Source organism: Podarcis erhardii (genome assembly GCF_964252035.2).
Source record: "Podarcis erhardii genome assembly, chromosome: 2".
NCBI classification, from domain to species: Eukaryota; Metazoa; Chordata; class Lepidosauria; order Squamata; family Lacertidae; genus Podarcis; species Podarcis erhardii.
The window spans coordinates 24,600,960-24,628,334 of NC_138498.1; the positions used below are offsets into that span (position 1 = coordinate 24,600,960).

Genomic DNA, 27,375 nt, shown 5'->3' on the forward strand with positions numbered 1-27,375 from the left:
CAAGATGAGAACTTGCAGGTGCCTTGCAAGCCTGGGCCTCGCCTTGGCATTCATCGTGAGATGGTGGCTCAACACACTGCCGCCGCCTTCGAAGGTGATGCAGTTTGTAATATTGCAGATTGTATCTTCAAAGCACCGGATCTTCACCCACTTAGCTTTACTTAGACATTCACACCATTGTGAATAAATAGCCACAGATGTTGCAACAGCAACTGCACCTTTGGGAAGGGTGATTCACATGGGTGATTAAGTGAAAGGGACCTTCCAGGTGATGTCACTGAAAGTTTTCACACTGATAGTCTCAATGATCACCCCTTATTTCTTCAGGGCAGGATATGCAAATAGGGTTTTAATTGAAACTGTGTGTATGGAAGATGTAAGACTGTAACATGAAAGCAGGGATATCTCAAATTTCTCAACAAGCTTCTCCATAGACCTTGGCCTCGTTTAATTTCAACAGATAGCAACAATGAGAGCTAAACTTATGTGTGAGATTCTGGCTCAGTTTGAGCCTTGTGCTGGAACATTTTGTCCTTGTTCTGCCCCTTCCCACCTCCCTTCTTTGTGTATCACAATTGAAGACTTCCTCGATTAATTAGCCATAGTTTCCCCCAGTATGTCTGAACGGAGTAACTATGGTTGCCAAAACCAGAATAGGCCATGATCAGAAACCAGCTTCATGTCTTCAAATCCTGCCATGTTCTGGTCCTCATAACCATTGAGAGCAAGCAGTCGCCTACACTGTTTCCATTTTGGCACCTGTTAAAAACATTCCTGTTTAGACAAGCCTTACCCAGATGCTAAGGAAGTTGAGGCAGTTTTAATGTGTTTTAGTATTTTTATTTTTGTATGTTTTAAAGCAGAGCTGTAATTTTTCTTGATTTTTTTGTTTTATCTTTTGGTAAACCGCTTTGAGCTCTTTTACAATCCAGCAGTGTACAAATTTTATGAAACAAACAAACAAATATTTCCCAGTTCCTGCATATTAATTTGAAGCTATGGCTACTTGACCCAGAAGTCCTGAATGCTGGGCCACTGCTTTGCCTTTTGGAAAAGCAGAATTAGAGAGCAAAGGAAGAAATAATATGTAAGTTACTTTATAAAGCACTGTAGAGGTGGGGACATCACTCAATGGAGTGGTTTCCCTGCACACAATATATATTCTGCGTGGAGAATCCATGTCTTATGAGCTTAGGTAACAAAAAAATTATCTCACCATCCACCATCCAGCATGTTTTACCTGCAGGTCTGTTCCCACATGCACAGAAAATAATAAGGGGCTCAGTGATGATGCATTGCAGATAGCACATCTGAGAGGACTGACTATTCATACCAAAGATGAAAGTACGGCAAGCATTTCTCATTGTACAAGTTGGTTGAGGTCCCAAGAGCATTGTCTAAAGCAGTGTTTCCCAAAGTGGGCAATACCATGCCCTGTGTGCAGTTGGGGGGCACTAAATAAAAATAAGGGGGCGGTAGAAGCATAAAGAAAGAAGAGAGGAGGAGAAAACAATTGAAAAACAGTTCATACATGTTCCATCTGTTGTGTAATGATGCTTACTGCCAGGTTGGGCTCTGTTGCGGGGGGACGACAACGCCACCCCTGGATCCAACTGGAGACGAGAGGTTTTTCGGGGCTTTGGTGATCCCAGGCCCAGGAAGCTTGTCTGGCTATTTGACCAATGGCAGACAGGCTGCAAATCCAGCCCTGCCCCTTCATTTAAAGAAGGTCGATTTCCAGGGGGTGCTAAGTATATATTCTCCCCCCCCCCCTGAAAAGTGGGCAATAGGCCAAATAAGTTTGGGAACCTTTGGTTAAAGCATCATCACCTATAAGGGCTTGAACCCATTTTCACTTCTATCTGCATTGCATCTCTTTACAATGGGTTGTATCTGGTTAGTGGCTACATTTTGATCCAGCAAGTAGTATCCCCTAATAGAGAAGTGGTTTTACTGGTGCCCCTTGTCCCCCAAACAGACTTCGGGGCGGGGGGGGGGAGTGGCAAAAGTTGTCTCACTCCTTGTTCCTTTAGTGGACAGCTTCTGTTGGAGCAACAGCACTGGATAAATTAGATTCTGTCCATTGTCTTAAATGCCAGTCCTGCTGGTCTCCCAACACTCAGGACCAGCTTTTCAGGGCATTAGGGTCCATAGAGAAGAAGGTCCTCAAATGCTCCTTTGTGCACATGGCTTTTTAAGATCCCAGTTGTTACCTTTTTGCATGCAGGTATCTCAGGTGACCATGTTCCAAATTGACTATTAAAGTCCTTCTAAGCACTACCTCTTCTAAGCACTACCAGGGACACGGGTGGCGCTGTGGGTTAAACCACAGAGCCTAGGACTTGCCAATCAGAAGGTTGGTGGTTCGAATCCCCGCGACGGGGTGAGCTCCCGTTGCTCAGTCCCTGCTTCCACATGACCTGGAAGTTGTCTGTGGACAAACGCCAGCTACCTCAGCCTATAGAGCGAGATGAGCGCGCAACCCCAGAGTCAGTCACGACTGGACCTAATGGTCAGGGGTCCCTTTACCTTTAAGCACTACCTCTTAGTGAGGGCTCTGACCCCAGCAAGTAGAAAAGTGTTTGGTGTTTTCAGCATTGTCAGTAGTAAAGGGAACATTTGTGACTGATGAGAACATTTTATTTCTTAGGTAACTGTTGGAGCTGACTGGTTTCTTCAGAGGACTTCTTTTCAGCAGGTTTGAAGATTTGGATCTTGTGAAACTAATCTGAGAGATCAGTGGTTGTTTTGTTAAATCAGACAATGTAATTAAGTTTCTGAAAGCACATCCTTCATTCATAACAGTATTTTAAGTTACCACTTATTTGAATTATTTTATCATTATATTACAAATTTTAAAGCTTTTGATATATTGGATATCTATATATGTCAATATACTTACTGAAAAACTTAATTTTGTTTGCTCATTTTGCTTTTGTTACCGGCTTCCGGCTGCAGTTTGTTCGCTTTTACACATGCTAAAAATCACGTCCTTATTAGAATCATCATTATTATTATAGTGTCCAAAATATGTTAAAACATATATGGCATTATTTTCATGTTCACATGTTATGTAATATTAAAGTATTTTTTGTAGATTATGTTTCCACATTATTTCCATTATCAGTGACATATCATTTACTGCAAGAATAGCTGCAATGATTCCTTTAATGTTTCTTATCGATAACGTCTTGTAAGATTTTGTATTTAGTAGAGTACACTTTTGTGGCTATATGGAAAGACTATATAATTGTTTCTGTTCCTTAGCTTGGCTAATTGATTGAACAATAAGTGCTTTCACTAGGGATAATAAGAATCTCTCTTAGTCTGGAATGCATAACTTCTAAATAATTTGCTATAGCAAAACACTGTAAGTGTATTGTAGACTCTTGACAAGGAAACTTTTACACTGTTTTACAGGCCTTGGAAAAGTATTTCCCTACAATTCAGGTGTAAATGTTATTTGAGCAGTTCCTTTAACATTTAGCGTGGATTTCCTGATGGGTTTGGTAGGAAATCGAAGCTAGCAATATGAAACACTGATAGGGAAATTACAATTAATTGTCTACATCAGGAGTAGCCAATCTGTTGCCTTGCTGGACTGCAAAACATGCCCACGTCATCTTCCCTGTCACTGGCTATGTTGGCTAGGACTAATGAGAGTTGGAATCCAACAACATCTAGAGGGGCCACATTGACACTCCCTGCTTTAGGCAGCATATTAGTAGTAGCAGTAGTAGTAGTAGTAGTAGTAGTATTTAAGGAAGCACATGCCTGGAGTGTGTTCCAACCTCCAAGTAAGGATAGGCAGCATTTGCTGAAAAGTAAGCCATTTTCAAAGCTAAATTCTTCTGTATGTAACAATTTTTTTATACAAAACGTTATGTAAATAGCCACCCTTGTTTTCTTTTTAACTTTTTTCTTTTTTGAAATAATGATAATAATAATAATTAAAAGCATCATCAACTGAGAGGAGCACACACATGTATTTGCCATTTATCCCTTTGAAATATACAGAAGTAGTGATTAGGCAAGGATTGGGGCCCTTGTTTCATGTCTCTCAAAGCAAATACCACATGCTTGTGCACCTTGCAACTCGAGCAACGTGGTGCTTAAGTCCAAAATGTTGCACAATGAACTATTTTGAAACATTAGATGATAGGTTAGAAATAATAATAGTTTTGTATAGGACTTCCAAGGTTCAAAGTGCTTCAAAGGGACTCTGTAAGTCACTATTAATATTCCCCATTATGCAGATTGGGGTGGGGAAACGGAGGCTGAGAGTGGCTTGCCTAAGGCCATCTAAGACCATGACAAAGGTGAGATTCAAGCCTACGATTTCTGATTGGTATGCTGTTTTGCTGCTTTCAGGGTATATATTATTCACTTTACTTTATGAAGAGTATAGTCATTCACCCAATTTCATGACCACCAGTGCTCATGGGATGCCTGGGCCAGTCTGTCCCAAGCTAGGGTCTCCAGCTGTTGTTGGACTACAGTTCCCATTATCCCTGACCACTGGTTTTGCTAGCCAGGGATGATGGGAGTTGTAGTCCAGAAACAGCTGGAGACCCATGTTTGGGAAACCCTGGCCTAGGTCATGAGATCTGCTGCATCGAATGAAGCCTTCTCTCAGTTAACTCAGCCAGTAGTAGATTCCCAACGGGTACGTTGATTCAGATATCACCAGATACCAACTTTGTGATGACATCACACACTTATCCTGTATAAGGGGACTGCTCTGGGGGAAATAATCACATTGCTCAAAGCTTTGAATTGAGGCTGACCCCTACTAATGTGTGGGCCTAGGCTTGCATTTGAAAGAGAACAGCACTTGTAGCAGCAGGTAACAGGGACATGACTTTCTTGGGAATATAATGGAGCAATATAAAACCGACTCTTTGCTCAGACTGAGCAAACGTCTGGGCCCTGCAAAGAGGAGCTACTGTGGACACATCACTGTGTAAGTTGAACAAAGCCATAAAGCTTTGGAAAAAAATACTTGGGTGCTGGGATTTGGTGAGGCATGGGGTTTCCTGGGAGCACGTGCATACAGAGACTAGTGACCTTGTGAAGCATAGCAAAACTCTCACTGGCAGACACAGGTAGGGGTAAAAGGATTCAGTAGAGACCCTGAAACTGGATGTTACAGGCTTGCCCTGTCTACAGAGGAATAAACTTGTGGCATGAAGACTTTTTAAAACACAGGTTGCTTCCAGGTTATTATCAGGCAGGTAGTAGCAGATGATAGGCTAATGGATATTTTCCAATACAAGACTATTTCCTTAAGACCTCTCTCTCTCTCTCTCTCTCTCTCGTTTTTCTTCCTTACTTTCTCTCTCATACACATATGCACACACATACATTCCATATCACTCATTCACAATACAGTATTCCCTGGTCACTACACAGTCTGTTGGCACATTAAAATGCAATATAAATAGATTGTTGAGTTCTGTACAAAATGTTTTTTCTTTTCTTTCCTTAAAAATGTAATGGTCCTAACTATTTCATCAATATAGATGGCTTTCTGTATTTTATTGAGGTGAAGTATTGTTTCCCAGATAGTCACTTTTCTTTTTGTTACCCAAGTAACACATATGTTTGTTTTCTTAGTTATAATACCCTTGCCCCTTTTTTGGCTGTGCATGATATAACGGTGCTTTAATTGTAACATGGTAGGTTCATTTATTTATTTTCTCCTGCAGCAGAGCTGTTGCGCTCTTGTTAGTTGTTCAGCTCTCTTATAAAAACAACTTCAGTGGTTCATGCTGTGTTCAGCCTTTGCTCCTAGCAGAGAGGACTCCAACTCCGATAGGAAGAAAATATTTGTGATTGCTTTAATAACTGCTAAAGGTTACGCTGAAAAACACCAGGCACCCTCAGTGCTAAGCAGTTCCAATAGATAATGCAGTGAGATTATGATTTCTCTGCCCTCTCAAGTCTCCATTTGCCAAAGGCACCAGCTCTGTTTCTGGGGTGGGGGCGCTGGCAGGGGAGAGGAACTGAGAATATCAAGCAATGTGTGAAAAAGTTTCGGAACACAAGGTCATTTTAATTCATAGTTTCCTTTTTTTAAAAAAACAACTCATCTTTGCTCAGCTTTGAAATTTTTTGTTCAGAAAAGTCATTCCTCTTAAAGCCTTGTCATTAAAGAAAGTTGGCTCTTTTACAGCACATTATCAAAGAGAGTAGAAATTGTAAGTTACTGAAATGAAATTGCGTGATCAGTTCTAAGTCTGGTAACCCAAAAAAAGGAAAAAACACAGTTTGGCTTTTGTGCTAGTGCTCCCTGCCCCCCCTCCCCCCAGTATTAGTGTTACAGCGAGGGTTTCCTACATTTCTTTTTTGTGCAACATTGTACAAACGTAGCCCATCCGCACTGCATTTTGTGTTTAAGTTTGGTAACCTAACACAGACACTTAAAATTAGTTGGGCTTTTATGATGCATGGGGTTTTTGATTTGTTGTTGTTGTTGTTGTTATTGTGGTTTACAAAGCTCCCATAGGCTATACAAACATAACCAGCACCCCTTTGGGCTCCCCTGCCCTGAAGGTTATGGGTTACTCCTGGGTTAGAGGGTGTGTGTGAAATGAACCAAAGGATGCAATTGAAAAACATACGGCAGAAGGGTATGGCTTTTTAAATGTAAAGCCAGAAGAAGCCAAACCATTGGTTAATTTGAGTGTGTGTGTGTGTGTGTGTGTGTGAGAGAGAGAGAGAGAGAGAGAGAGAGAGAGAGAGAGAGAGAGAGAGAAACTCATTTTCTTTACAATCTGCATTACTTTTCAGTGGTAAAGTGATGGTTTAAAATGTTCACGTTGTAACACTTGTACATTCAGGCCATGTATAGGTCTTTACAAGGAGACTAAGTGAAACGTTTACTCTAACCTTAACACATGGATCCTGGTCAAAATCTGCCCAACTCAGATTCACCCCACTGTGTTATAATCATAATTACTGCATTCCACTCTTGAGAGAGAGAACAGAATGGGTTGTATCCAAATAAATTTTACTCGGAGCAGACCCACTGGGTTGCACTCGGTGCTATTTTTCTAGAAAAAGAGGTGCCACAACTCACCATGAACACCTCCCTCATTCTCTTAGGATGGCATTGGAGAGGTGCCAGAACCCACCTGAGAGGTTCCAGCAAGTTCCGGCTGGAGAAAAAGCCCTGGTTGAACTCAGCATAGCACTAAGTAAATTGTTGTGGAAGTAGAGCTATTTGTGCTTGTGCAAAGGGACTCTTCTCCCCCAATCTCCTCTCCCTGTGCGTACTCTGAATTTGTTCCCCAACCATCAGGATCATATTTGGGCAAGCAGGGGGAGTTCCATCGTGCAAGCAGAAGTTGTTCCTCTTGTGCAAGGATTTAGTTGACTACCACCCGTTGAAGTTAATGGAACTAAGATTGTCATTCCCATTAATTTTAATGGGTCTACTCTTGAGTATTGCATTAGGTACAACCCATTGTCTTTCCAGAGCTATCGCACAAGGGTGACAGACTCCTTAAAAGTATCTCAAGCGGTACTTTGATAACAAGCTGGGATATAATGGGGAACCATTCACCTTTTCTTCATTTTGGGGAGTCTATATATATATATATATAACACACACACACACAGGAAAATCGTTGTAACTTTACGCTGAAATGCAGTAGCTTTGTAGGACTAAGGTGGAAATTTGCAGACAGTAATGCACCATACATTTTCTTCTTAGAATTGTAAGCGTCACAGATGTTACTCCTTTTTTCCAATAAATGAGCCTGAGTCAGGGGTAGCAAATATGGTGCCCTTCATATGTTGTGAGGCTCTAACTCCCATCATCCCTGAACATTTGCCATACCAACTTGCGCTGGTGGGAATTGTAGTCCCCACAGCATCTGAACGGCACCATATTGGCTTTTCCAGATGCAAACTATGTTAGTCCTGATCCAATATTCCCTCTGCTCATGGGAACTGCAGGTCATGTGTGAAGCTTTCATGTGACTCGTTTTCACATTAAGCTGCCTTTGGTATGGAAGCGAAAGGGGAGCCCTTGCTCACTAGAGAACTTGATTTGCACTCCTGCAATGTTAAAACCTGAATCTCTATGACTGTAGTCCTATATATACACTTAAGTAAGTAAGAAAACGATGGAGCTTACTTCTGAGTTAGACACGTATAGAATTGGCCTGTATAACTTTTGTTGAACTGGTTTTGAACACACCAAGGTGTATTTCCCTGATAAAGGTATTCAACACCAAGTATAATACATTTGTTTGCAGCCACACACAAACTTTGTTTTCATTCAGTCATGGCCCTACTACCTGTGGAAGATATCGATTCATATAACATTATTTTTAAAGCACTAGAATGCTTTTGTAGACCATTTGGCCATTCCAGAGGGCTCCACAAGTGACATCACAGCTCCCGAAGTGTCGATTTTCCCACTTACCCATTTGGCTCACAGAATGTTTCCCTGGTGCCTGCCTTTGCTCAGAATGTCTCCCACCATTCCGATGATGCATCAAAAGTGTCTGAGGGATTCCTTTCCATTGTGCTTTAAGATTTGGTAAGGGAAGGGTTGGCATCATGAATGGGATGGCACGGCATGCAACACACAAAGCATCACCATCTAGAAATAACACGGTTAATTTCCACCACACCTAGAAATAGCTAGATCACCATTTTCATATGCTATCTTGGCCCAGTCAGTAGGCACAAATTTCTAAAGTGGAACTGAAATTGCATGATTGAATAGTATTACATTGACAAGCATGATGTTCAAACACAGATGGAGGAGGTTCGGAAGCACTTGTGGGCCATTCCAGTACTAATGGAGGGTGAGAAGAGATTTCAGGGGTGCCAGTGGTACCCTTTAAAAGTTCAAAGGATTGGATATTCTAAGCTTGACTATGAAATTCAAAGTGTTGGATACATCTAAGTTTAGATTCCAAAAACCAGTGTATATTAAGAGCATTGTTGTGGTTCATTTTCTTGTCTCACTGCTCAGGGACAGGTGCACCTCAAGAAGAACATTTTTGTCATCTGAAACATGGGGGAGGGCGGTTAACCCCCCCCCCATACCACACCTGTGAAAAAAGTAATGCCTCTGTAAATGCCACCATTAACTTAGCTTGTATTTTCCAGGAGACACATGCTTGCTTGTGTTCCCAAGCTTTCTCTGGGTTAAACATCCACATTCCAGCAGATTGCAGATCAAGAGGGAACCCCCCCAAAAAACCCCACCTTTCTCTGAAAGAGTTCAGACAGGGTACTAGGAAGTAGCACTGGCACTCCTACATTGGCTCCCAGTCCATTTCTGAGCACAATTCAAAGTGCTGGTGCTGACCTTTAAAGCCCTAAGCGGCCTTGGCCCAGTATACCTGAAGGAGCATCTCCACCCCCACCGTTCAGCCCAGACACTGAGGTCCAGCTCCGAGGGCCTTCTGGCTGTTCCCTCCCTGTGGGAAGTGAGGTTACAGGGAACCAGGCAGAGGGCCTTCTTGGTAGTGGTGCCTGCCCTGTGGAACGCCCTCCCATCAGATGTCAATGAAACAAACAACTATCTGACTTTCAGAAGACATCTGAAGGCAGCCCTGTATTGGGAAGATTTTAATGTTTGAAGTTTTATTGTGTTTTTAATATTCTGTTGGGAGCTGCCCAGAGTGGCTGGGGAAACTGGAATTCAGATGCGGCTTCTGCAGGTTTTGTTTGCCCGCCCCCCTCAGCTCCCATCAGCAAGGAAGCGGCTTGGAGATGCCACAGAACAATTGCTCCAGGGGAAGCTGTTTCTGATTATATTGCATTATGAGAAAGCGTACCAGTAGTACTTTTTTTTCAAGAGGTACTCAGTGGTACACAGTACCAGCACCTCTTTTTGTTGTTGTTGTTAAAAAGTGTGGCGCTTACTGTAACAACTTTATGGTGAGTACTGGCACCTAGAGGGGAACACTGCATACCAGCAAAGGTAATATGGATCATTTCTATAGAGGCAAAGGATAGGAAGTACCAAGTTGGCAGGCTTACTGTACAATCCTATTACATATTTACTCAGAAATGTGGTGTATTGTATGTCAATGGAGCCATCAGGTAAGTGGGTTTTGGATTGCAGTCTGGAGCTTCTTTCCCGTTGCCCTTTTGGGGCTTTTGATTTTCCCTTAAAATCTTTCCTGCAAGACATTCTCCAAACTAATAACTCTAGGCTCTTATCAACCCTTAGTGGCTGAGATGTAATGCATGAAACTTAACATTAATTACCCTGGGCATATCAACTTAAGTTGGTTTGTGACTGTGATAAATCTGTAGCTCTAAAATGTACAGTAGAATGCCTTTCTATAAGAAAAGCCCGGTTGGGTCAGACCAAAATGCCTATCTAGTCCAGGGTTCTGTGCTTGCCATGCACAGCACGTGGGAAGCCGCAAGCAGGATATTCAGGAAGCATCACTCTTTCCACTTATTATCACATTATTAACTGTTATTTATACAGAGCCATCACTGTATATGGCTCTGTTGCACAATTTAAGAGAAGGAAGTCTACCCTGAAGGACAGAGCTTTCCAAATTGCGTATCGCGGCATGCTAGTGTGTCAGCTACAGTGTGTAGGTGTGTTGCACAAATGTTCTTATAAGGGGTTTGTTTAATGTCCGGTTTGCTAGTAAAATTGAATTACTGTGTCGCGAAATGATGCATGTCTTAAAAAAGTGTGTCGCCAACATGAGAAGGTTGGAAAACTCTGATCTAAAACAATGAATAAAGACGATAAAGTCAAAATTCTTAAGTTTAAATGCACGATTCACAAGACCAAAGAACCTCAGTAGAAGGACCTTTCTTAACAAAGTGCTGTCTAAGCCTGCTGGGCACTATCACCACTGAGAATTCACTCTTCCACCACATCCTACATCCCCTTTGGGTAAAAAAACCCAACAACCCTCAAGTGAAGAACAGGCTGTTGTTGTGTAGTCTTGCCACCGATAAGCTGTCAACAGCTTCCTAGACTCCTCAGAGCACAGTTTTCAAACCATAACCAGGAGTGAGGAACCTGCAGCCCTCCAGATTTGCTGAACATCATCTCCCATCATCCTTGACATTTGGCCACAATGGCTGGGGCTGATGGGAGTTGGAGGGCTGTAGGTGCTCCATCTCCGACCCTAATCAAATGGAACATGTCTACTACCCTCATTCTTCAATTCTAGAAGATTAAATTCAAACCAGAAGACACCTATTTTTAGTGTTGTTGTCGTTGTTTAGTCGTTTAGTCGTGTCTGACTCTTCGTGACCCCATGGACCAGAGCACGCCAGGCACTCCAGTCTTCCACTGCTTCCCACAGTTTTGTCAAACTCATGCTGGTAGCTTCAAGAACACTGTCCAACCATCTCGTCCTGTCGTCCCCTTCTCCTTGTGCCCTCAAACTTTCCCAACATCAGGGTCTTTTCCAGGGAGTCTTCTCTTCTCATGAGGTGGCCAAAGTATTGGAGCCTCGGCTTCAGGATCTGTCCTTCCAGTGAGCACTCAGGGCTGATTTCCATGTAAAATGTCTGTACCCAGCTACTGGTATTCAGATATTGTTATTTGTTGTTTAGTCATTTAGTCGTATCCGACTCTTCATGACCCCTTAGACCAGAGCACACCAGGCACTCCTGTCTTCCACTGCCTCCCGCAGCTTGGTCAAACTCATGTTCATAGCTTATAGGATTATATTAAATGCTGCTGTTCTGCGGCTCCAAGACAGCAGACTTCTGCTTGCACAATATCATTTCCCCTCTTCTCCCCAGTTCACCCTGCTCCAGAGGGTTGGAGGACCATTTGGAGAAGATTTTCAGGGCACGGGAGAGGAGAGGAAGGGGAAGTCTTGGTGCACAAGTAGAACTCTCCTCTTGCAGCCTTGAATGCAACACATAGATCTTCAAACATTCTTGCATCAAGAAATCTGAGTGTAGAAGTCGTGCATGAAAGCAGTATACCTACAGAACAGTCCCATACTTCTCCTAGGTATGGTTTGATAGCTCTGTGCAAAAGATACTTGCCGGATACAACTGTCCAGGTTCAGTTTAGAACAGGACTACTATACATTTCAGGTTTGTTTGTTTGTTTGTTTGTTTGTTTGTTTGTTTGTTTTTAAATGGAGCATTACTTTCACATCTTATCTGTTTCGATCTTAAAATTGATTGGTATGGTGGAAGCCGGGTTGGCCAACAGCCAGAGCCAGTGATACATAGAGCCAACTAATTCTATTTTTCACCTCATCCTCTCCCTGCTGAGTGCTACAAGGGCAACACTGAGACAAAGGAGAAGGAAGCTATCAACCTCCAACCCAGACTGCTTTGTAACTAAGGGATTAGGCTGAGGGTAGGGACAGCTGGCAGCTGACAGCTTAGTAGGGCAAGCCCCCATTTGCCCTAATGGACCAGCCTCCATTCCCATCATCTATGTTTGCCCCCAGAACTAAACTCAGTACTGTACGTGGTGGTTGCATAACTGAACCCAGGATCTAAACCTGAATTTTAGACCAGGAATCTAAATTAAATTATTGTTTACCTTGTCACAAAAACAACCATTCCATCATCTGGGGTCCAATCTAACAACAGCACCTTAAGTACAAGACTGGGTGTGATAAGAGGTGTAACATCTTTTAATTCACTGGACTACTGTGCATTAAGTAAGAAATCTGTCAAAAGATCAGATTTGGGGGGATGTTCCTTGATTTAGCTTTGCTCAAGTTGTCACAGTGGCTACAAGGGCCTATGCTCAGGTTAGGTCCTTGTGAAGTACTGTAAACCATTACACCATGCTAGGCCTCTTGCTGGACTACTGTCAAGCTCTCTTTGCGAGGCTGCCCTTGAAGACCATCCAGAAATTTCCGTTGTTGTGCTATGTTGCCATTAAGGATCATGTTGCTTCCTTGTTATGTCTACTGCTTAGCTGTAGGCCGATTTCCTTATGCAATTTAAGGTGAGGGAGGTTATTACCTTTAAAGCCCCAAACAGCTTGGGGCCAAGTTATCCAAAGGGCAAAATCCCCCTACATTAATCAGTCTGAACTTTGAGATCATCCGGCAAGCCTGTCTTTTGCAAGATTTTTCCAATTGGTTGTTTGTTTACTGATCTTTTTATCTGCCACTTTGATTTCCCCCCCTGTTTTATTTGGATTATTTTGTTGTTGATTAGCTATTTTGCTTTTTATTGATGTTAGCCAGTATAGGAAGGGGAAAGAAGGGTACAAAATGCAACGTAATCAAATAACCTGGAACTCGATGCACCTTCGGACTTAAGAGAACAAAAGGCTGTGACCTCAAAGACCCAAACTAGTAGCTAGCAGTTTTGCTTTATAAGCGTTCCAAAGTAAAATTAAGATTACCAGTTCAGATCTAGTTTAGTCACTGTAACACATTCTCAGTAGCTTTCATTTTTGAGATGTTTTAATTGAACAAGTAACCAATAGGTTGCACCAATCCTTGCTGGTCATTTCCAGCAGTTTAAATACTTCACGATATCCTTGGAAGTGAGAGATGACTGCATTAGGCAAACAGCCCAGAAGTGAATTAGTGTCATGGACAAATAAACCTTTGAGGTTTGTATGACCTACACATTCTCCATCTCCGTTTCCCCCACTCACAGCAGCTAATGAGAAAACTACACCATTTGCATTTCTGAGATTCATAACGCAATTTGCATCCTTGCAAAACACTCAAGCTGCAAATTGTCCTTCCGACTCTGACCTACCTCTGATCGTGAGGCATATGTACAGGGAAGAGGAGTCTTCAGTTTTAAGGGTCATAAACCAGGTGTCAGGGTTATGACCTTCAGGGAACAGGGGATGGAATGCTGAGGATGATGGTTTATGGAACAGCCTGCAGAATCTGGTCCACAGTACATTAACATAATAATAGCTCTTGGTGTTATAGCACCTTCCAAAGACTTCAAAGCAAATTCAACAGGGCCTCAAATTGCCTGCCTCTCTTGAACCTGCTGGCTCTGCACTTTGTTCTCCACGGAAAATTGTTCCAGGTTGTGCCTGGGATGCTTCGAAAACATCTCTCAACTCTACATCTCAAAATAAGAACAGTACACACGAACACTACGAGGATTTTAATTCTTGGAGTGAGGAGGTTTAGTTGCTTTCTTTTCTGTGTGAAACACCTTGATTAGAGTTCAAGGGAAAGAGGTAGACTACGGATTAAATAACAAATTTCAATGTCTGTGGGTTACACTTTCATTTTCTCATTTTTTTCAACCTTTTCAGACAGATCTTTAAAACCTCAAATAGCAACTAAATAAAAGGAAACTGGTAGTTTTCTAGTGTGCTTTTGTGAAATTTCAAATACTGCAAGTCTAATATAATACATTAAATAAATAATGGAGGCCCCCTGTGAATCCAATGTAAGCAAGACAAAACCACAAAGCTCCATTGTACCTTTTCACTGTTCTCAGGAGATGCCAGTGAGGTTGAACTCTGCTCAAGGCGGCTGCTGCCAGGTATAGAGACAGTCCGGTTCCTCATATGGACGTGACTCGAATGTAGAGGCCGTCCATAATTCTCTTGCACTGTAAAAAAAAGGGGGGTACAGGAGAAAATGAACATCTCTATCAAACGAAACCTTACAACTGAGTCTTTTGTAATCCAACTATGGATTTGATGGCTCCACTCCTTGAAAACATCTCCAACCCCATGCCGGTGTGCTGGGGTGGATTTTTTTTAGAGCCCTCCAGGCGAGGGGCCAGCCTATCTCCAAGGCCACCTTCCACTGTAGGAACCTCCATGCTGGTTGAAATCCTCTAATCAGGCTCTGCTCACTAAGTATGGTGAGATCACCAGACCCAGCACTTAGCACTAGGCAGTGTGAGGTGTCTGCTGCAGGCAGCCAATTTTGGGTGTCACAAAAGGGCAGCAAATGGTGAGTTATTTGTTACTGTCATATTTTTACCGCCAGGGAACAAACAGGCAAAGGGCTTGTTGGATTTTCGGCCTCAAGGGCCAGAATGACTATGCAACTTGACTTGGGAAGATGAGGCGCTATTTGCTGTCCTGCCCCAGGCTACAAAATATTTTGTGCCAACCCTGGAAATCAATAGCAGCTAAAAGCAGGGCTTTTTATGACAGGTGCCCCTGGTCTCTGGAATGACAGTCTCCATGGTCATCAGGACTCTGCCTGAAATCAACAAGACTCTCCTCGTCCAGGAGTCATTTGGAGGCTGATTTGATTGGAGCTGTTTTGTTTTGGTGCTGCTGGATTGTGCGGTGTGAGTTTGTATTTTGCTTGTTGTTTAATCACGACTTAAATGGGGGAAATAGGTCTAATGCATGCTCCAGCCGTAACAGCTGCTGGTTGTGCATTTGGTGGCAGTGTGCATAGGACTTGCATATGAGGGAGACACTGATGAAGAAATCAGTTTGAAACGCACTGAGTTCAATAAAAATGTTGCTTGTGTGTGTGTGTGCTTTCCTCCCTTCCATTCCTGGCAGGAGGTATGGCCAGTGGTAACAACCTGCTCCCTCCAAACGTTTATGGACATGTGGGGTGGGTCATGTAATGTAGGCGCACACACAGAATTCTTAGAAAAATGAACTTGAGCCTGGGAAAAATGGTAGAGACATCGATATTCTAAGATAAATTGCTGGTTAAGAACACCTACTGGTGATCTCTTCCCCAAGGCCCCCCAAAACCTTGAACCTAGCCCAAATCCCTTGATTTCTAATGAGTCACTTGGGAATGTATGGCTCACTACACTGCTAGAAGCTTAGAAACTTACCTCTCAATACAGCTGGGGGAGACCACATGTAAACCTCAGTTATAGTCTGGAAGGATTACTCAAGTTAGCATGGTAGGGTCAGTATTGCCTCAGTTCAATCACATGAATTCAAACTTGAGGGGTAAATACAGATTTTGGTATTTACAAACTTGGTACAAATACACACTTGGTAAATACAGATTTTTTTAGTGCTTATTTATTTTATGATATCTCTCTCTTACATTTTATATATTTGTTCCATCCTACTCCTTCCTTCCCAAGGACTTTGCACAATTATGTCAGTTTACCTCATAACGCCACGAGGTAGTTCAGACTAAAACACCCTGTTGCCCAAGGGCCAGCTTGTAAGCATGAGGGGGAAATCTAGCAGTCTAGTCCCCTCTGGAATATTACCCTCTGAAATATCACTTTCCTTTTAAAAGTAAGTCTCTACTCCTGGAGGTATCAAAAGCATGCAGACAGTCGTCTGCCCAATGGCTCACTAAGAAGTAAATGTACAATTGGGTATTCCAGTGTTCTGATAACTGAGTACAAAGGACAGAATTCAACTAAGTAGCCCCACTAGCAGATGTTTTTGCACAAGGGTCTTGCTGGCACAACAGAGCTTTCCCTTCTCCCCTATGACCCCCAAAGTTGGGTTGGAAGGGGTAGAACAACCCCCAGAACAGCACACAGGGGAAGGGGTGCATCTGAACGACTTGTGCTGATGGAACAATTGCCATAGCCCTACACTGAATTCCTCACTGGGATAACTGACATGAATTTGGCCGTTAATTTTAGTTTATAAAAATGATATTTTACAAAATCACTTTTATTAAAATAGAATAAATTTCAAAACATATTAACATTTCAGAACATATTAAGCTGCCTGATTGATTGTTTTGCAGTCACTTTTTGCCTTCTCAGTACAGTGGTACCTCGGGTTACATACGCTTCAGGTTACAGACTCTGCTAACCCAGAAATTGTACCTCGGGTTAAGAACTTTGCTTCAGGATGAGAACAGAAATCGTGCAGCAGCAGCACAGCAGCAGCTGGAGGCCCCATTAGCTAAAGTGGTGCTTCAGGTTAAAAACAGTTTCAGGTTAAGAACGGACCTCCGGTACGAATTAAGTTCTTAACCCGAGGTACCACTGTACACAAGTTCTGGCTGCAAATTTTCCCAGGCCAAGCATGACAGAGCAAGAATTTGAACCTCAGTTCCAAAATCCAAACCCAGTACTCCAGGTACCACCACTGTTTCAGGTTTTGTTCTAAGGGTCGTAAGCACTGTGCTTTCGGTTATATAGGTTACCTGGGAAATTTTGAATTGGAAAATTCAAAATGGAAATTTGCAATTTTAGGCACTTATGCATGTGGCAATTGCAGAAGAAGAAAAAAGTAAGTTTGCAGTGCAACATTTTCCTATGCCCTAGAGAGTGAAATTATTTGGCATGTGTACTGCACTTGTATTTAGTAAACAAAGCAAAACAACAACCTTGATACTGCCAAGCTTGCCCAATATTGCATTTGGCAATTGGCATCCATTCATTGTTGCAAATGAGCTTGTGAAACGGAAAATCTTTCACAGAAAAATAAATCACTAGAAAATTTCCCTTGCAGCCCCTCTTCATGCTCTATGCCTTTCTTTAGTGCTGCTTCATATGAATGCTGCTGCTGCTGCTGCTACTGCTAATAATAATAATAATAATAATAATAATAATAATAATAATAATATTTTACCCCAGCCCTTTTCCCTGAGAGGGACTCAAGGCAGCTTACAGATAAAATAAGAACAGCTAAAAACATAGGAAGAGGAATGACATAAAAATACAGGTAAACATTATTCCTATATGCCGATCATCTCTATGTAGGAGAAAATGTGTGACGTCATTCATGAGAAGCTGGGCAAGGGTTTAGATTACCCAGAGGTCATGGACCAAGCAGCCCCTGCCCTATTGGGTTGTGGTGAAAAACTCTTGTGCTGTACTTCAAATGTGATAAAGAGTAGACTTCCCTCCCTAAACCTCCATGCGAGAGTCTCCTCCAATTCGCCCAGGCTGTGCTAACATGCTGTGTGTGACTTTGAAAGCATCCCCCGCTTCCCACCACCACAATCTTTGTTACCTGGCCTATTGTGGGCTTGGCAGGGCCAATGGAAGAGTGGTCTGATTCGAAGTGCAAGTGCCAACCAAGTTTAAACTCTCCAGCTCCCCACCAGGAGGCAATTATTGCCTCGGTCGCTTCCTTTGTTCTCCGTCTGCCATGAACTGCGATCAAATTAAACAGGCCCTTGCCAATGGCTCCTGCTCATTTGCAATAGAAACCTCCTCACACAAATGGCACCGGGGACGGGTCCTCTTCTCCCTGAGTGGGCAAAGTGGCTTAATTCAGCAGCTCCTCTGTGTCCGGTCCTCTTTTCCTTCTCGCCCACCATGTTTCCCATGCCATGGAATTTATCCATGTTTTCCCTCATGATTGTCTAGGGAGGAGCAATTCGAGAAATGTTGCTTGTCCAAGAATTGTGCTTCGGCTGGTCATTTATTTGTTATCATTTGCTAAAACTCCCACTGGAGCTACATGGCAGAGACAATTGAATCATCCTGGTGAATTAAAGCAGACAGAATTTTAATCATCTTTTTTTAAAAAAAATGTATAAAGGAAATTGATTTTATTCCTAGGAGGGGATTCTGTGTGGTCTCGTACTACTTGCTTCTCTGGCTGAAACCCCAGACCTAGGATGAACTAATTAATTGAGTTTACTCCACACAATGCCTGGCAAAGGCCCTCTGTAGAAGCTTTTAGGGAAATGAGTAGAAATGCTGCCGAAACAGTTGTTTACAATGTCGTGAGGTAGCTTGGAATGATGGAGAGGCTGTGCATGCTGTTGCTTTCAAGCGGCACAATCTATAAATCACTGGCAGGCACAATATGCCAAAGGCCAGGTTGACTGCCTTGAAGTCAGCTGTGGCGATCTGGTGCTGTGGATTGGCTGCAGCGGCCAAGGAGCTCACAGTTTCGTTTGCCGTAGTTTCTGCTCTTCCACAATGGATAGCTCTCCCCCTTTATTTGAGACAGGGGTGGGCAACCTTTTCCCACCCAACAGTTGCATTCCTCCACGGGTCACACGCCAATGGAAGGTAGGGCAAGAAGCAAAACTGGATGAATAGCCATGAATGCGATTTCTACACACAGCTATTTCTGTTGTTGTTGTTTAGTCGTTCAGTCGTGTCCGACTCTTTGTGACCCCAAGGACCAGAGCACGCCAGGCACTCCTGTCTTCCACTGCCTCCCACAGTTTGGTCAAACTCATGCTGGTAGCTTCAAGAACACTGTCCAACCATCTCATCCTCTGTCGTCCCCTTCTCCTTGTGCCCTCAATCTTTCCCAACATCAGGGTCTTTTCCAGGGAGTCTTCTCTTCTCATGAGGTGGCCAAAGTATTGGAGCCTCAGCTTCAGGATCTGTCCTTCCAGTGAGCACTCAGGGCTGATTTCCTTCAGAATGGATAGGTTTGACCTTCTTGCAGTCCATGGGACTCTCAAGAGTCTCCTCCAGCACTATAATTCAAAAGCATCAATTCTTCGGCGATCAGCCTTCTTTATGGTGCAGCTCTCACTTCCATACATGACTACTGGGAAAACCATAGCTTTAACTATACAGACCTTTGTCGGCAAGGTGATGTCTCTGCTTTTTAAGACACACATGCAAACACACAGGGTTATTGGCATCCATCTGTCTCAAGAGACAATGGAGTGCGCCTCTGGAGGTGAGGTCAAACTGCTGCATTAGCAGCACCAAAGTGAACGCTCCGGGGCACAAACCAGGGCAGTGCATATGGAGGTCCTGGGCTGTCCAGACAACAGGACCCCCCCCCATCCTTCTCGGCCTCACTGACATGGTCCAAAGGAAAGCAGAAAAATATGTTTGGCACCAACATGGCTGCAGGAGTTGCTGGAAAGAGGTGTACAAGGCACCATCCAACTGCCTAGGGACTCCACTCTGGATTTCTATAAGGGTTTAGTCTTTAGCCTTTTATTCTCCAGAAGATATCCCACAAGCCAGCAGAGATTTAGGGTCAGAGTTTTCCTAGATGGGCTGCCTTCCCAGGTTGATGAACACCATCTGCCCCTCACTACAGCATGTACAGAAACCGCCTTCTTGACCTTTCGGCCCACTTGAGCCCCAATTGAATCTTGTCCACTCAATCCACAGAAGGGAGCAGGTTAGAGCTGAGTACAGTGGGAACCAAAGGTGGACAAAGTACCCAAGAAGGTGTCCCCCACCAGAGGTACTACCCCTCCACTAACACTACACACACCCATCCAGGGAAGCACATTCCAGCTGGTGCTTTAACGTAGAATTGGTTCACATTTGCAAGATGTGTAAAAGCTGCTTGACAGTGGAATGGTCTCCCACGAGAGATGGTGGACTTCTTCTTCCTTGGAGGTTTTTAAACAGAGGTTGGGTGGCCATCCGCCAGGGATGCTTTAGCTGAGATTCCTGCATTTCAGGGGGTTGGATTTACGATTACCCTTGGGGTCCCTTCCAACTCTACAATTCTATGATTCTAAGTGTTCAGTAATTGGGTGACGAGGGGGTGAAATTGCAACAGCTAGTGCTTCATAGTGGCTAAGTGAGTAAGCGATGAATCGGGGAGTCTCTGGTAACCTCTGCCACAAACTCTTAGGCAAGCCATACTCCACCATGTTTTAGGGTTGCCATATTTCAAGAGGTAAAAATCCACACACAAAAAGTGGTTGTGCTTTTCGAGGGCAATCACCTGATAGCCCCTCCGCTGCCAAGTCCAAGCTGCCCATGCCAGAGCCCGGGTCATCCGTGCCAGAGCCACCCATGCACATTAAAAAAAACCAAAACCCAAATCCAGGACATTTGCTTTAAAATGTAAAATTCCCCCTAGATGGGCATGTAGGGCCCACAAAAGAGGACATGGCTGGAAATTCCCAGACGTATGGCAACCCTATTTTACACATACATACATACATACATACAAACACACACACACCACCTGCAATATGAGAGACAACAGTGCTGCCTTAAGGAGCATGGTAGTTGTAAAGATTATAATAACTAGAAAATGGCATGCACCCTGCCATACAGGCAGGTGGAATCTAAGCAGCCTGCTGGGGCGTGGGTGGCACAAATCAGTAGTGGGCGAGGCCTAGAGCAAAATTGGGTGGGGCAGCAAATGTGACTTTTCCCTTTGTACAGAAGATGAGTTTTCTACACACACTCGCACGCCCTCCAATCAGGCAAACAGGAAGCAATATCAAAGTTCAAGGACACATTTCATCCAGGGGGAAAAAATACTTAAGGAGTGTACAAAGCAGAGCTGGTGCGATGTGTGGCCTAGGGAGAGGGTGTGTAGCTTGGGAAGAGTCCCAAGGGCCAGAAGGAAAGGCCTTGAGGGCCACATTCTGCCCCCAAGCCTGAGGTTCTCCACCCCAATGGTATGTCTTAGGTGGTTCTGGTTTTGCCCAGTCTGAACTGAAGAATGGGGAACTGCGGAATGAAGGCATTTTGCACATTGTATTAAAACATAGTTAAAATATACTACGATTTAACGTAAACATGCATGCTGCTGAAATAGGTAAAATAGGTTATGTCCAGTCAAATTTGACTATGGGGTGTAGTGCTCATCTATGAGGGAGCCAGCGTTTGTGCGCAGATAGCTTTCCCAGGTTATGTGGCCAGCATGACTAAACCACTTCTGGCTGAAATAGCATGCACTTAGCTCCTCCTCCTCTGCTGCTGCTGCCACCTGAAAACAAACCATGATCTGGCTTAGTATTGTGCTCAAACCCAAGCTTGTGGTTTGTTGGTCACCAGGCAACACACAGCCAAGGTTTGTTCTTGGCTTACTGCTCATAGTTGGTGTTTTTTTTTTGGGGGGGGGGGACAAAGCATGAACCTGGATTTGGATGTAACGCTAAGCAGACTATGGTGAGGAGCAGGGGAGAAGTCACGCACACTGTGTGTTTATCTTAAACCATAGTTTATATTAATGATTGCTGAATGTGATGTGTGAACCAGACCTCTCTCTCTCTCTCTCTCTCTCTCTCTCTCTCTCTCTCTCTCTCTGTGTGTGTGTGTCTGTGTCTGTGTCTGTGCGTGTGTGTGTGCAGTTGCCAAACGAAAGAGCAATAAAGATGTGGAGAGCCCCATCTATAGCCTTATTTTTGTAGAGACTTATTTTCTGTTTGGAACAAAACTGCCATGCCAGGAGTAAAATGTTTACGGGGTGGGGGTGCACAGATGAACCATTTATCACTCATTTTGGGATCACCTGTGGTAAAATGCTCCTCAGTCTCCTTATTGGGAGAAATTAGCTAGTAGATTTTATTTTTATTTTGTTTATTAGATTTAAATACTGCCCTTCATCCTAAGATATCAGGGCTGCTCACAGAATAAAATACAGGACAAAAACAACAACAAAACAGCATAACTACAACTCCCCCCCTTCCCACAGACACATTTAAAATAAGGTTACCAGATTTTTTTCAATGAATCCGGGGACACTTTTCAACTTCAATGGATTTTGTATGGGGACTGATTTGTAAATCCGGGGACTGTCCCCAGGAAACAGGGACTTCTGGTAACCTTAATTTAAAAGGCTGTAGAATATTAATCAGCCCAAAGCCTGGTTGAAGAGGAAATATAGATGATGTGAAAGACCTCAGCCTGGAGAGCTGCTGCCAGTCTGAGTCAACAGTATTGGGCTAGATGGACTGGATATATATAAGGCAGTTTTCCCATGGACTCTACACAATTGTGCATTGCCTTTAAGGAATTAGCATCATGATACTTCTACTGTTGCTTTTTAAATTATTATTATTATTGTAAGCCTCTTTTGAGAGCCCCTGTGGCCACAACGCAACCATTACATTTAAATATAAATAAACAAACTTGCCCAAGCTTAAGTGTGACCTCAAACATGCAAGCCCTCTCCTCTTTGCGCTGCCTGGAGCGTATCCAAGGGGCCCTTTCATTCCTCCCTCTAATTTAGTTTACTAGCAAAACGCAGCAGTGAGATTATTTTTTTTAAAAAAAGAAAATATCCCTTCCATGCCTGCAGAGCTTAGAAGGAGCTGCCCCAGTGACCCGGTTCTTCCAAATCTCACCATTTGTCTTCCCTCAAAAGGGGGACCTGGAATTCCTGGCTACCTTGGAGCCTGTGGTCATGAGGACACTGCAGACAGGATTACAGAGGGGGCTTTTCTTTCTCTAGGCCAGGGCTGGGGGTTTGTCTGCATTTCTCTTCTGACATCTCATCTCCAAGGAAGCTCTCTCTCCCCCCGCCCCAATCCCGCCGCCGCCCACACCCCCCACCAGCGAGCCCAGTCTTCACTTTCTAAGAAGGATGCTACCCACTGAGCTATTCAAAGCAGTTAAATGAGAAAAGGGGGTTAATAAAGCACATGTTGCGGGTGGGGTAGGGGGGGCGTAGAGAAAAGAAAAGATTAGAAGGGCTGATGTTTTGGCTATGGGGCCTTCTTTTGACCATGAAGTGGGGGGGGGGGAGAGAACAAGATTATTGTTCGCACGCACAAACGCACACACTCCTTTCCCACTACCCAAAGGACTTCATAGCCAGAATCCCACCACTAATCCAATTGTCCCTCACTAACAAGTTTTATCAACATAGTTCTGCAATTCTATGATCCCTCTCCTCCACCACACCCTGCCAGCCATCTCTGCATTCTGACACCTCTTCTTTCCTTATTATTATTATTATTATTATTATTATTAATTATCTTCTCCTCTCTCCAGAGTACATTTTCAGTTTCAGATAACAAGGTACCTATTCATTACAGCCCCCCTCGCAACCTTTGCTTCACTGAGAGTTGTGATCCTAAACCACCCTTACGTGTGCAAAGATACATAACATGGAGAATCTCTTCCCTCGAGAAAGACCTGAGGTGGTGGAAGGTAGACCTTTGAGGATCAACAACACCCCGGAATTGGGGGTGGGTGGGTGTCCTAATCCCACCCCCTTTCTTTCCAGACAAAGACATTCCATTCACTTTCCAGCATTAAACGGCTCAGACTTTCCGCATCCACAAGGCTTCCACGAAAACAGGGAGACGGGCGATTCGAAGTAATGGAGAAGTCTAGCGAAACATCAGTTGACACCATCTCACGTTCTATTTCTAATCTTCAGGGATGAGGGCCCACAGTTAACAGAGCCAAATCAGCAAAGCCCACCCACAAGGAAGGAGGTCTTGGCAAACCTGGGGTAGTTTGCAGAAGTAGATGGGAGTTAGAGAGGGAAGGACCCGAAAACGTCCCCATGATGGCTAAGCATGCTCAGTGTCCATTAATGCCAACTTGACTGTTGGAGAGGGAGGTTAAAAACTGTGGTGGAGGAGATGGAATTGAGTGTCTAGAAAATTAGAAGCAATATAAATATAAATGGGATAGACAGATCCCTCTCATCGTCAAGATCGGGCGCTTCCTAGTTCACAGTAAGAAGCTGTTTTTAAATATTCCCAGGAAAAGATGTCAATAACTGCCCATAGAAATCGGGGGGGGGGGGCTTAATATTTCTGGGCTTGGACACCAGTGCATCCACACACACCCCCAACAGAGAGTTCCTGCTCTTCTAAGTTCTTATTTAGTGTGGTTATTACAAAACAGCCCTGCCAATGGAATTCCAAAGTGAATTATCCCCAAGTACAGCAAGACCTACTACAGCCCTGCAGTGTAGGCAAGGCTTTATGTGATTTCTGTGCTGTTCAGAGGTATTAGGACTCTGTTTCAGGTTGGATGTTAGGCAGAAATACAGAGGGTGTTATCCATTGCTTCTATCCCCACACTGCAAGTTGAACTGAGGCAGCAGGATACAACATCCCTGCAGTGCGGTTCACTGTAATATACTCTACTGCAAGCGGGAGGGCTGTGTTGAGTAACTTACAATATCCCCATTAGCATTGCAGACTTATTTAAATTGCCCCCCCCCCCCAGATCTCCTCTCAGCTAAATCAAGTACTTAATTGACTTGCATACACAGCTCTTTTTTTTTAAAGCTATCTTTAAGAATTGCACATGAAAAACAGAACCACATTAGAGCAGGGGAAAGTCACATCCAGTTTAGGCTTCATCTGCAGCTAACTTTTTTTTAGATTGTATCAGGGCCAGATTTAGGTTTGATGAAGCCCTAAGCTACTGAAGGTAATGGGGCCCTTTATATGTCCAGCTGTCCTTTGTCAGCAACAAATTGTCACTGCTTTTTGTGTTGAATATATGCCAGTGATATTTTAGGGAGCAGGCTAGCCCATTACTTACATCATAGGAGCCTACACAACACAACACAACACAAACCACTGTTGCTGTATGTGGGATTTTATTTTATTTTATCTTATCTTATATTTTGGAAATGCACATGCAGGTTTTCTTTCCTTTAATTTTTTTGGGGCCCCCAAGAGAGTGGAGCCCTAAACTATAGCTTGTTTAGCTTATATGTAAATCCGGCACTGGATTGTATCCATCAGTTTTAGGGGAACTGATAAAATACAAAACGTTGCTTCCAAAGATGGCCAAACTTGACCCTCCATCTGTTTTGGCACTACAACTCCCATCATCCCTAGCTAACAGGACCAGTGGTCAGGAATGATGGGAATTGTAGTCCCAAAACAACTGGAGGGCCAAGTTTGGCCATGCCTGTCTGATAAAGGTTTAAAACTAAGTAAAAAATGCTACATGCCGTGATGATTGTGTGATGCTGGAATCCCTCCCAAAACTAAGAGTCTTGTGCCACCTAAAAAACTAACAATTTCTTATGGCATCAGTTTACATGGATCACAGTTCGCTTCATCAGATGCCAATGAGTTGGGTAGGTATGTATGTAAGGGAGGGACACCAGGGGGAATGAAATGCAAAAAAGGATAGGCAGTGACAATTAGAGAGACAATTATGTGACCAATTAACAAGGCAGCGCTGGTGAAAACTGCAAACGCCCTACAACTTCTACCCGGAACACACCACAAAATTCATTGTACATACAGCCCAAGCACAAACGAAGATGCAACCACATCTGTTCAGACTAATTGGGCAAGAGGCCAGCAACTTAAGGATTCACAGCAAACATTGGTAATCGACGCATTTAGTATGATGAAAATCAGCTCATCTCGATTCAAGCAACAGATAACAGAACCGAATTGCCTAATAAATTGCAATTTAGGGTTTCACAATGGAGTTTCTCTTTGATGTCCCTTTGTTTGAAAGAAGTGCAACTCAAGGTCAGTTGCAGAGCGTTCTGGTAGACTGAAATAAGTTTCTGGACTTTGCCATAGTTGATATCAGCTTTGTGTTGATTTATTCATATTGCATCGATTGATCTGCTGGCCATGTGTTAAATGCTGGCAGCCGATGACACACAGCACTTTGGAAGATGAGCAATGAATTAACGGTGACAGTATGTCTGGCATTGCTAGGTTCTGCAGTAGTGTTGCTACTGCTTGGATATGGGGACAAAGCTGGCCTCTTGACTTGTGTCTGTGCCTTTTGCTGCTGATTTAAGTCGGAGGAATGGTCTGTAAGCCTGCCACCCCAAGGCCTGCGAAAGGGCACTGTCATTATCCAGGACTGGCTGTAGATAAATGACAGTGCCCTTTCGCCCTTGCAGCTTGGAGCAGCCCAAGTGGGCCCACCTCTCTGACTTTCTCAATTCCCTCTTTAAAACGAAAAATGCCCTTATTGAGAATGATGGTTCTCAGAGTCTCATTGGATGTCAGGGTAGCATCTCCTCCTGGAAAAATGTGGGCATTTGCTTCTCCTGGAGTGTCCTGCCAGGGCCAGCTCAACCAAGAGGCAAGCTGAGGCAAACGCCTCAGGCAGCAGGATTCACCGGGGAGAAGATCCCTAATGTTGATCTTTCTTTTCCGCCTTGTTACTGATATAGACCTTACCTCAGCCCTTCTTCTTTGGTGAGGAGGGGGATGCCATTTTGGGGTCCTCCTCAGGTGCCAAAAAGGGCCCTATTGTGAAATGGTGGCCTGGGGAGAGGGGTGTGTTGTGAGAAGAATTTTGAGGGCCAGGTAGAGGGGTTTTAAGAGCCCATTTGGCCCCCGGGCCTGAGGTTCCTCGCCCCTGTTATAAGCCTAACGTAGGATATTTTTCCTCACTCACTCTCTTGGCACTTTCTTTTAAATACAAAAAAGAACAGAGGAGGGAAAATGTCAGGCCTCACACCGAAAAGGTGTGTCGTGAGGGACTGCTGCTAAGGCCGAATAATAGTAGGCCGCTAGTGTGTAATGGGGAAAACCTTGCCTCAGAGAAAACACATTAATCTCCATTTACCTGTAATTCCCAGCAGCTGTCCTTCTCAGCCAGCCACTGGCTTTTGAAATGGGAGCAATTTGGCGCTGACCTTCAGGGAAGTGTTTAGCCGTGCACCATGTTGCAAGACGAGGAAGGGAAGTAGGATTAGAAAACTGGGCTGTTTGGGAGGCCTCAGCCCTCAAATAGTTTTTTTATCCCCCATGTTCTTCCAGTAAAGGACCAACAGAGATTCTGCCGCTTTGTTTACCTTGGGACATGCCAGGTAATCTCCTCAAAGTCACTCATAATCTTGAGCAATATTCAGCTGCTAGAGGGCTAGACCTTGAGATAGAAACCCTTTTTAAAGAAAGGTGTTAGAATAATGGTTGG

General features: G+C 43.7%; 1 protein-coding gene and 1 long non-coding RNA gene across 4 annotated transcripts in view; one reads left to right on the forward strand and one right to left on the reverse strand.

The window, feature by feature from the left end:
• Positions 1-3,098, forward strand: part of CEP112 (centrosomal protein 112) — a 224,113-nt gene extending 221,015 nt beyond the window's left edge. For all 3 annotated transcript variants that reach the window (XM_081849579.1, XM_081849578.1, XM_081849580.1), the window contains one exon: positions 2,651-3,098. In XM_081849579.1, coding sequence (XP_081705705.1) covers positions 2,651-2,654 — 4 coding nt within the window. In that variant the 3' untranslated portion in view covers positions 2,655-3,098. The remainder of the gene's footprint in view (positions 1-2,650) is intronic.
• LOC309335109 lies at positions 80-27,160 on the reverse strand. The gene is made up of 4 exons (XR_014153351.1): positions 27,025-27,160; positions 14,393-14,523; positions 2,543-2,728; positions 80-2,281 (listed from the first exon to the last, which is right to left on the reverse strand). It is a non-coding gene; the product is annotated as an uncharacterized lncRNA (long non-coding RNA).
• Positions 27,161-27,375: the final 215 nt, after the last annotated feature.